At 40.2% G+C, this 11,596-nt stretch overlaps 1 protein-coding gene across 1 annotated transcript; it reads left to right on the top strand.

The window, feature by feature from the left end:
• LOC135463591 (arginine-hydroxylase NDUFAF5, mitochondrial-like) lies at positions 1-10,729 on the top strand. The gene is made up of 11 exons (XM_064740907.1): positions 1-656; positions 1,608-1,648; positions 2,887-2,998; positions 3,665-3,771; positions 4,215-4,254; positions 5,035-5,145; positions 6,174-6,260; positions 8,682-8,742; positions 9,309-9,392; positions 9,963-10,042; positions 10,401-10,729. The coding sequence occupies exons 1-11, from the start codon at positions 237-239 to the stop codon at positions 10,572-10,574; spliced, it is 1,317 nt and encodes a 438-aa protein (XP_064596977.1). The 5' UTR covers positions 1-236; the 3' UTR covers positions 10,575-10,729.
• Positions 10,730-11,596: the final 867 nt, after the last annotated feature.

Genomic DNA, 11,596 nt, shown 5'->3' with positions numbered 1-11,596 from the left:
CGCGGCGTGAGATATTTGCTGGCCAAAGTGTTGTTTTAAAAACTGACAGTTTGTGGATGAGATGATGGTGTAAATAGCTGTAAGACAGACGCATACAAATAATCTGTTAAAAAATTCTGGATGTGTACTTTAAATTGGCGTACATCGCACAAATTGAAGACGTCAAAGTTGAAGCCAAGGCGAACAAGGAGGCCCCAATTTGTGTTGGACATTAACTTTCAGTTTCAGTTTTTACGATGACGGCCAATGTCTCGAGATACAGTGGTGGGTTGTTTAACCCCCAGAAACACATATTTCAGCGAATAAGGCAAACAGCCGACATCAGTGTGCCACAAAGAACATATACACCAAAATATTTAGTAGATGCACCGTTGGCCAGTAGGCATAATCATTTAATAAAGAAGGGACGACTGACTGGCAGCTGTTGGAAATGTACAACTGTTAGAGACAATGCCAGTTATTGGACAATTAATAATGGAAAGAAGTTGAATTATTTATCAACCACCTACCTCCAGCGTCGTAGTTTCAGTCTCCATTCACGTAATGACCGGCCCGAATCTGTGATGAATGTTTTTGATAGGAAGGTCAAGCGAGTGCAGCGAGATCGGACAACTCTCCTGGAAGACTATGAAGTGTACGATTATGTGAAGGAAGAGGTATGCTAAGGAAAGACTTCCTGTAGACTGAGAAATGTACAGTGAATGTTGTACATGCTCATAGCGCCCTGTAGACCGAGAAATGTACACTGAGTGAAAGCTAATCTGCTTTGTACATGTCTTAAGTACTGTAAATCGCAGTCTGTAATTTAATTTTGCCAGCTAATCATCCTGCTGTAAACTGTAAAAAAAATTACACCTATGATAGATAACTTCAAATGGTTTTTATGAACTAGTGGTAATACCCAAATTTTTGAGTTATGTCGTTATCTCAGCAGATTGATATCCCAATAGAAAATGACATCACCGCTTAACGTCATGCTACTCATCAGGCCATCGTTTAACATTGTAGTGTTAGTGTTTAGATCCAGCTACTTGCGGAATATCATTACTGTTTTCAGCACCAGGAATGGGAATACCCCACAAAGGATAATATTTAAAATATCAGTCTAATATTGTTTAGTTTAGATTTCTATATTCTCTTTGTCATGCCTTGTTAAGCTGACGACATTAACAGCATCACATCACAAAGGGATGTCAGTCTGTTGTAACATCCTGTTGTGAAACCTGCATATTACACTTTTGTAAAATCTCACCTGCTCACAGCCCTCTGTGTACAGCGTTACACTGACAGCTTTGGTTACGTAAGAGAGTATACTTTCACATGTTTGCAGGTACATGTACAGTAAAAACCCCATAAACTTGGAAGCATGCACTTTTTTTGGTATTGTGTTATTTCCCTGTCTGGTCAAACTGGTAACTTGAAGCTCATCAGTTTCAGTTTCAAGGCATTTTCCTTATGTTCGGACTGTAAAGTCAAGGCATGTAAATGTATTACCCGGAACTTTGACCATTGAGGAAGCACGCTTTAATATGACATATAGAATCAATAACTTAGACTGATAAAGTCATCAGCTGTAAACAAATGATATAATTGTTTGTTATTTTTAGGTAGGATTTAGATTGGCTGACAGAATTTGTGACGTGAAAAGGTAAGTGTACGGAAAATACATGTAGTTGTGGTATGTAAATTCATTCATGCAATTATGACCACTCCTGTCACCTGTGATATACGTAGTTGTAACATGCATTCTCATGATGAAGACTCACAGGCCGTTGTCCAGGTTTGACAATAAAGGTTATGTTTTAGAGGTTTAAGGCTACATGTCATTAGTCCCATAACAGCACAACCCACAAGTAATGTCTACATAGTGCAAGATTATTGTCCAGTCACCTTCTGCTTTAAACATGTAAACTCTTTTTCTTATATATCATTTGTTGCCAACGGTTCACATTCGCTGAACATGTCAAAACCTTAAACTCTCAGGTTACTATAGTTGAATAAAGTCACCGCCAACATCCGCTGAGGGCGACTCCGTTTTGCCTAAGAACTAGCCCTGAAGTCTTCTGTGTTAGGAGGAGAATTGCCGCGGGAAAATGCCACAGTGCAGTTCGTACATTTCCGGTAGAACTCTTCTTCCCAGACAGTAGCGAACAGTACAGTTCGTTTTCCGTTTGACGATTGGGAAACCGGAATGTTGGACGTAGGTTCCGAGTTTACACGAACATGCCGGCAGTTTTAACAACTCTCGTTGGCTCAGAGGCAACACACCTCCAGCATAAATTACAGGGTGTTAAAGATGGAGGAAATCTAGTTAATAGGACGTGTATGAAAGATGACATTTCAGAATATATTTTGCAAAGAGGACAAAGTTATGAGGCTTAGTGCTCATACATACACACCAATTGCCATTTCCTTCAAACATCATCAGCTCATACAAGCACTTCAGTGGCCTGATGATTAGAGCACCAAAGTCAGAGGACCAGGAATCAAACCCAGATCGAGACATACTAAAGATTTCATGACTGCTGCTCAACACTGATTAGGCTAGAGTAAGGAAACAAGACTGGTTGGACCAGTGTCTGCATAATGTGACTGGGTTGGGTGTCATGTCTGGTGTCTCTGGCATGATACCTCAGTGGCGGCAGCACCGTGGCTGCATGGACGCGCCCTGCCACATGAAGACCTACTATATATGCATACGTGGATTGGCTGGTCGTCATATGACTGAAAAATTGCCAAGGATGATGTAGAAACCAAAGCATGCATATGCACACAAATGGATTCGGCAAAAACAACCTCTTTAACAGACTATCAGTGAGAGCCCACTCCCCGCCTAAATAACAGATTGTATATTGTATCCTTCTTTGTAACTTCTCTCTGTTACAGAGTATTTGACATTGCTGTGGAGCTAGGATGTGGGCGGGGCTATATCTCCCGTCACATGACCTCTGATATCGTAAAGAAGGTGTTGCAGTGTGAGATGTCCGAGAAATTGCTGGTTTGTTATCTTTTGAATCTCGCTCTTTTTAAAATCCCTGTCAATATTATTAATAGAATAATATGCATAAAAATGAAGATTACATCAAAAGAATAACTTTGTGTCGATTTGTTCTCTTCATTAGAGGAAGTCATTTGACTTTATTTCGTGGGAATGTCTGCCCACAACCTGTGGATGGTTGTGGGTTTCCCCGGGCTCTGCCCGGTTTCCTCCCACCATAATACTGGCCGCCGTTGTATAAGTGAAATATTCTTGAGTACAGCGTAAAACACCAATCAAATAAATAAATAAATAAATTGACTTTATTTTTGAACACAACAGGACTTCACACAGTGCTCTGCAGACCTACAATGTGATTGGCTAATCAACAGTGCTATTGGGGCCTCCGTGGCTCAGTCGGTTAGCGCGCTAGCGCAGCGTAATGACCCAGAAGCCTCTCACCAATGCGGTCGCTGTGAGTTCAAGTCCAGCTCATGCTGGCTTCCTCTCCGGCCGTAAGTGGGAAGGTCTGCCAGCAACCTGCGGATGGTCGTGGGTTTCCCCCGGGCTCTGCCCGGTTTCCACCCACCATAATGCTGGCTGCCGTCGTATCAGTGAAATATTCTTGAGTACGGCGTAAAACACCAATCAAATAAATAAAATAAATAACAGTGCTATTGTTTTCAGTTACAGAGTAAGATCTCAGCGGATGTGCCCACCCACAGAATCATGGCGGATGAGGAATTCATACCTTTTAAGGACAACTCTTTAGACCTTGTGGTTTCCAGTTTGAGGTACTTTGTAAGCCATTGTTTACTTAGACATTAGTTTCCATTCGAAAACTGCTCTGTATATTGTCTGATGTTGACTAGAGTGTGTGCACGGGTTCATCTCCAGTCAGCTTGGATGAATTTGAAAACCATTCAGATCCGTGCCTATGTTGTGCATATTGAATGATTTCTATGATTCTGATTGGTCATTGATTTTGATTTATGCGCAATTACTGCTTCAGATATTGCCAAATTTTGTTCAAAATTTGTACGCAGATTCATTTTGTGGTTGCTCAGATAAAGTTGGAAAACCAACCTGTTCCATTCACACATTTTTAAAATATTCAGCACGGATGTATATGAATCTACAGTTCAGCATCTGAAAGTACTTTTTAACCCCTTTTTTTTATTGTTGAAAGATAACATTGAAATAATATTTTGATTGCCTCTGAATGCTATGATTACAGCTTACACTGGGTTAATGATTTACCTGGATGTTTTCGTCAGGTAAGAAAGTTTTGTTTTATTTACTTTACTGTGTTGTAAATGCCAAATTTTGAGGGTACTTCACTCTGAAGTCATGAGGTTATTTTTCACTGTAATGTTAAGTGGTTAGAGATAAGTTCAGAATTAATTAAGTGAGTCGAAAGAGTTAGAAATTGTGGAAGCAGGATGTCAGTGTCCTCTGATAAGGTAGGGTGTTTTGTTTGGTGTCCGTACACTCTGACTATGTGGGCCGTGATCTCGGGTGTGAGTCTACTGTGACTGGGTGGGTGTCATGTCTGGTGTCAGCACACTGTGGCTGGGTTGATATCATGTCTGGTGTCAGTATACTGTGACTGACTGGGCTGTCATATCTCGCGTCATGTATTGTGTGAGCATGTTTGCATGACAACAGAAACAAATGTCACCTATATTTGTAGTGTTTGCGACTGTCAAATTATATTTATTATTTTCACATCAGTGAGATCTCAGTGCTTTGTTCACTGATTAAAATGATATCTTCACTAGTTAGATATCACTTTTGTTATTAATAATAAATAGATATAAATAGAATATTTGTCTGAAATGATAACCCACTCGATGCTTCACGTCTTGTGGGTTATCAATTCCGCCTCTCACTTGAACAATATTTATGGTGTTCAACCTTCACTGTGCAATATCCTCTATATATTTCTTTCACATAAATGAGGTAAATCGATTCACAAGTCTATCAGGCACATTTAGTCACTGTCACTTTCAAGTGTCGCGCCTATCAGACTTGAGTTGTCTCCCCTTTCTTCACAGATCCACAATGCTTTAAAGAGTGATGGTGTTTTGTTGGGCAGCATGTTTGGGGGCGACACGCTGTATCAGCTCCGCGGGGCGCTCCAGCTAGCAGAAACTGAGCGGGAAGGGGTAGGTGTTGTCTGAGGATAAAGTAAGAGAACACTTACTGATTTCCACTCATACAAAACATGTTTGTATAATGTATAGAAATATTGTCCTGGCTGTTCTTAACTGTCAGCCATATCCTCATATGATGACCGGAGTCTGTTAATTGTGAATAGACTGTTGATGATGATTAATAAAAGCATAGCTACATTTATGTGCCCGTAATATGGGTGGTATTATTGTGTGGAGTATTGTGTATGTCCATCTGCTCATCTGTCTGCTCATCAGTCCAGATATGCTCGGTCCAGATATGCATCTGTCTGTCCATCTGTCTGTCCATCTGTCTGTCTATCTGTCTACCCATTGGTCTGTCCATCTGTCCAGATATGCATCTGTCTGTCCATCTGTCTACCCATCAGTCTGTCCATCTGTCTGCCCAGCTGTCCATCTGTCTATAACCTTTTTGGTGTTGCCACTGTATTTACACAACTGCTATGCTAAGAGTGGGTATAATTCGTTCACTTCTAGAACAGAAGGCTGTTGAAAACAAGTTACATCATTGCAAAAATTTATGCCCCTTTGTGATGTATTGGTTTTTTATGTCAGCTGAAGAAGAGTTTGAAATAGAATGATTCTTAATATTGAGAATTCCATGATGAAATGAAAAGCACATTTTTGCATATTGTGGACTGGGATCATTGACTAATGCCATGTTTTTTTTGTGTGATGTCTTGTCCAGTGTCTTGTCTGGTGCCTTAGATAATGTCTAGATAATGGTGTCTTGTGTAATGCTTTGTCCAATGTCTTGTCTGGTGTCTTGTGTGATGTCTTGCCTGGTGTCGTGTGCAATGTCTTGTCCAGTGTTTTGTGTAGTGTCTTGCCTTGCATAGTGTCTTTGGCATGATTCTATGTAAAAAGGATTTCGAAAGATTGCAATACTGATGAAAGTGAAGGTTAACACAAAATACAAGATATATTAGGTCAAGCCCTTAACAACTCCCCCTCTATTTTGTCACTTGATTATATATAATATTTGTTTCTCTTGTTGACAGGGTTTTGGGTCTCATATTTCACCATTCACAGAAATCAGAGATCTGGGCAACCTTTTGAATAGAGCTGGATTCACGATGCTGACCATTGTAAGAACAGAATTAGATGTCTGTAGATGTCATAAATTTTAACTTTTCATATCCACCAATCAAATCATAGCTTCCGTGTGCGAAAAACATGCTGGTGGTCGGTGATTTACTTCACTGAAACATGAGAACCCCCATTTCCTCTGCCCACAAAACCTACGGTCATCGCAAAACCTGAGAACCCCCATTTCCTCTGCCCACAAAACCTACGGTCATCGCAAAACCTGAGAACCCCCATTTCCTCTGCCCACAAAACCTACGGTCATCGCAAAACCTGAGAACCCCCATTTCCTCTGCCCACAAAACCTACCATCATCACAAAACCTGAGAACCCCCATTTCCTCTGCCCACAAAACCTGAGAACCCCCATTTCCTCTGCCCACCAAAACCTACCGTCATCGCAAAACCTGAGAACCTCCATTTCCTCTGCCCACAAAACCTATGGTCATCGCAAAACCTGAGAACCCCCATTTCCTCTGCCCACCAAAACCTACAGTCATTGCAAAACCTGAGAACCCCCATTTCCTCTGCCCACAAAACCCATCACCATTGGAAAATGTCAGAACTCGCATTTCCTCTGCCCACAAAACCTACCACCATGGCAAAACCTGAGCACTCACATTTCCTCTGCCCACAAAACCTGCCGCCATTGCAAAACCTGAGCACTCACATTTCCTCTGCCCACAAAACCTACCGCCATTGCAAAACCTGAGCACTCACATTTCCTCTGCCCACAAAACCTACCGCCATTGCAAAACCTGAGCACTCACATTTCCTCTGCCCACAAAACCTACCGCCATTGCAAAACCTGAGCACTCACATTTCCTCTGCCCACAAAACCTACCGCCATTGCAAAACCTGAGCACTCACATTTCCTCTGCCCACAAAACCTACCGCCATTGCAAAACCTGAGCACTCACATTTCCTCTGCCCACAAAACTTACCACCATTGCAAAACCTGAGAGCCCCCATTTCCTCTGCCCACAAAACCTACAGTCATTGCAAAACCTGAGCACTCACATTTCCTCTGCCCACAAAACCTACCGCCATTGCAAAACCTGAGCACTCACATTTCCTCTGCCCACAAAACCTACCGCCATTGCAAAACCTGAGCACTCACAATTCCTCTGCCCACAAAACCCACCGCCATGGCAAAACCTGAGCACTCACATTTCCTCTGCCCACAAAACCTACCACCATTGCAAAACCTGAGCACTCACATTTCCTCTGCCCATAAAACCTACCACCATTGCAAAACCTGAGAACCCCCATTTCCTCTGCCCACAAAACCTACAGTCATCGCAAAACCTGAGCACTCACATTTCCTCTGCCCACAAAACCTACCGCCATGGCAAAAAATGAGCACTCACATTTCCTGTGCCCACAAAACCCACTGCCACTAGTTTGGTGCATCTCTGTACATCACAAGGGAAAGTGTGTCAGTAATGTGCCAGATGTCGGTGGTTTACTCCACCCTTAAAACTGACTGCCATCGTAAAAGTGAAAACTTTTTGAGTATAACAGTAATTGAGTAAGTAAATAAAACAGTGAAAACACGATGCATGATAGACATTATAGTGTGTTTTAGTTTAACACTCCATTCTGATACACCCCCGCTGCGTAGAGTTTTCTCTTTGTTCAGTTGTGCGGCTGTCATAGTAACCACATACCTATCATCAACACCCATGAAGATTCCCCTTAGGGGTAATACACTTCCCAAAGCAGCTGATATTCTTTAATACATTACAAATAAGTGCATTTGTTGGGGCGTATGTTGTGTTCGCCTGAACTCTTGTTAGCAATGAAGGCAGAATAACCCTGCAGCTTGGATGCAACAAGTTGTGCACAACTCTTGCAATGTGTGCAAAGGCCTTAAATTTGGACATACAGAAGTGTGACATTTTTATACAACTGACCAGTAGTAAGCCTTTGTTGCGTCATGATTACTAAGCAGAGTGTACAGTTTTGGGCTTGTCCGGGTTTAATCGATCTTAAACAGAACTTGTCCCTTGTTACCAATCTTTTTATTAAAGTCAACATATTAAAGGTAACAAGATTTAAAAGAAAACCATAAAAACTGTTTAATGAAATTTTATGATATTGGGCCTGGTGCTTTTATTATATGGTATTACTACATCCATGAATGGTAAATTTGGGCATGACCACCTTACACAATTTGCAGGATTCTGAGAGTTTCAGTGATCTTAGAAAAGTGTTTTGAGATTTGTTTGGAAGTTTGGATGGTATTCTACTGGAAAAAAAAAATATTCAATCACATTTATCGGCCTCTAAAAATGCCCTTTTTGGGGAAATTTTGGGTCATTCACCATATATACATATATATCTAAAACCATATGAATCAGTGAAAGTATTGTGGATTGCAGGATATTGGTTTCTGAAATCTGAAAATCTTTTTTTTTTCAGGATGTAGATGAATTGAACATCACTTATCCGACGATGTTTGAATTGATGACAGATTTGAAAGGTAAGAGATTTGTCATCAAAGGTTATACAGTGTATACTGCATAGTAAAACCATACATCTGTCATTTGGAGACTTCTGCATTGTCCTTTCGTTGGATATTTATGTTAAATAGTATATTTTCAGGCCTTATAAAAAAAGCAAGGGAGATAACTTACATGTACATGTGGTGGATGAAGGGGGACAACTCAAACACCTAAAAGAGAGCTGTAATTTAAAGTGAGGAAACTAGCGAGGAAAAATTTCTCTCCATAAATATCTCCAAAAGACTTTGTGTTCGGAGATTACATCATCAAAGAACATACTGGGAATACTGGGATCAGCATAGTACACCCAATTTTTGGCCTCCAAACAAAGTTGTTTTGACAGTTACCACCGTTGATGTTGCGCATTACACTACATAATTTCTGTGAGGGGTTTGAGCAAAACTGAAGTTTAAAGCCTTTTTACCCTCCAAGGAGTAGGATTGGAAGCTTTCTTTGTACATCTTTCTATGCTTAGTATTAAGAAACAGAAACCAAGCATTTCATGCATCCTTTAATTGTTAATTACATTTATTTGATATTTTAGGGATGGGTGAGAATAACTGTTCATGGTCGCGCAAGCTTCATCTCCACCGAGACACCATGATGGCTGCAGCATCCATATACAAAGGTGAGAACTTCTGTGGAAATCATTTTTGTGGAAAAATCTTTTCGTTTTGTGAAAGTCATCATGATATGGAAATATTGTGCATGTGAAAATCATCTTTGTTTAAACACCATCTTTTTGTGAAATTTTTGTGTAAATCATCTGTGTAGAAATCTTTTTGTAAAATTGATCTTTGTGTGAAAGTCTTGTGTAAAAATAAGCTTTCTGTGAAAATCATGTTTGTAAATATCGTGTTGTGAAAAATTTTGTGATTTTTTTTTTATTCTTTGATCTTTGTGTGAAAGTCTTGTGTAAAAATCAGCTTTCTGTGAAAATCATGTTTGTAAATATCCTGTTGTGAAAATTTTTGTGATTTTTTTTTTATTCTGCGTTACATTTCTTCCTTGACTTCAATATATAGAGAACCTATGTTGAAAACATACCGCAGAGATTGCAAAGCAAGGAAATCAACATCTTGTTAACTTCTGGACTAGTGCATGTGGTCAAAACACATCACTGCTCTAAGCTGATCCTTTTATTTAGGATAAATACATTAATAAAAATTCAGCTATTTCATGTGACCTCCCATTTCAGACATGTATGGTACCGAGAGAGGTGTTCCTGCCACTTTCCAGATCCTGTATTTCATTGGCTGGAAACCGGGAAAAAATCAGGTAAATAAATATACCTCATTTATAGGCACTTAATCTGGGACAAAATAACTTGTTTTATTTTTGTTTTTATTTATTTTTTGTTTTATTTACATATTTGTAAGAGTGTAGCAATTGGAACGATGTTCCACACCAGTACTCAAAAATATTTCACTTATACGATGACGGCCAACATTATGGTGGCAGGAAACCGAGCAGAGCGCGGGGGAAACCCACGACTACCCGCAGGTTGTTAATGGACTATCCCACGAACAGTCTGTCAGAGGAGGCCAGCATGGGCTGGATTGGATGGACTCACAATGACTGCATTAATGAGAGGCTGGTTTAGTTATCTACCAACCATTCAATACTTCTCTTTCAGGCAAAGGCAGCAGAAAGAGGCTCAGCTAATGTGTCGTTCAAAGACCTGGATAAATTCAATCAGTTGGTGAAGGAAGTAGGGAAAGTTGGCAAGTCCAAAAGTGCAGAGGAGAAACTGGACCAGTTTGCTGAAGAGCTGCACAACAAGGGAGACAATCCTGATTCAAGTAGATGATGTGGACATATATAGCATAAAAATCTGTCAAGAGATGACTTGCATGACCTGGTTAATTATCCAGTTACAACAGCAGAGTGGTCCCCCTTTGTTTGAGAATTGTCCTCATTTTGCATGTTTTTCTAACAGATTTACATGTAAGTTACAAGTATTAACACAAGAAAGATTAATAAAAACTGTATAAGAAATCATCTTAAACACTTTTATTTTTCTTCTTCAGATGTGTTCACCAATCTAAGCACAATTAATTAAGTATTGATTGAGAGATGTTTTTTTTTTTCACTGGATATGCGTGAGGATAGCCTATAGCAATCAGGTTGTCTGTCTGTCTGTCGGCAGTCAACTGCCATCAACACTTCCCAATGAAAACCTTGGTCAGGATTTCACAGACTTTTGATCACCACATTCTCCACATATACACCACAGCACCTTGCCAGAAATCTGACAAATGCTGTGACATAACCCACAGCTTTGATCACCACATTCTCCATATGTAAACCACAGCTTTGATCACCACCACAGCTTTGATCACTACCACAACTTTGATCAGTTCATTTATTTTTTTGATTTTTGTTGAACACCATATTCAAGAATCCTTCACTTTTATGACTGGTAAATTTTACAGGTGGAGGAAAGTGGAGTGGCTGGTGTAAAGGACCAAACTTTGACGTCAGTGGCAAACTTTCCCACATGACGTCTAAATACACATGCCATATTCATGGAATTTATCTATTTGATTGTTGTTATACGCCGTACTCAAGAATATTTCACGGTGGCCAGCATTATGGTGGGTGGGAACTGAGCAGAGCCCGGGGGAAACAAATACTAGTGGAAGGCAAGTAGTCTTCAACAAACGTCCAACTACACAAAAACGTCTCACGAGCGTCATTTGCTGCTTGTGACAAAGGTCCAAGCTTTAATCAACACCTGGTGATATTTCACTCTGCAGTCTAGACTCCTCTGTGGGAAGGGAATTTTCAATAAAACTATCAAAAACACTCAATGGTACTTAAGTTTTCGTT

This window comes from Liolophura sinensis, chromosome 3, assembly GCF_032854445.1.
Source record: "Liolophura sinensis isolate JHLJ2023 chromosome 3, CUHK_Ljap_v2, whole genome shotgun sequence".
NCBI classification, from domain to species: Eukaryota; Metazoa; Mollusca; class Polyplacophora; order Chitonida; family Chitonidae; genus Liolophura; species Liolophura sinensis.
This window is presented reverse-complemented; position numbering and strand designations above follow the sequence as displayed.

Coding starts and splice junctions, on each gene's coding strand:
- LOC135463591 (XM_064740907.1), top strand. CDS start 237: ATGACGGCCAATGTCTCGAGATACAGTGGTGGGTTGTTTAACCCCCAG. Junction 3,772..4,214: donor CTTGTGGTTTCCAGTTTGAG/GTACTTTGTAAG, acceptor CTATGATTACAG/CTTACACTGGGTTAATGATT. Junction 5,146..6,173: donor CAGAAACTGAGCGGGAAGGG/GTAGGTGTTGTC, acceptor TCTTGTTGACAG/GGTTTTGGGTCTCATATTTC.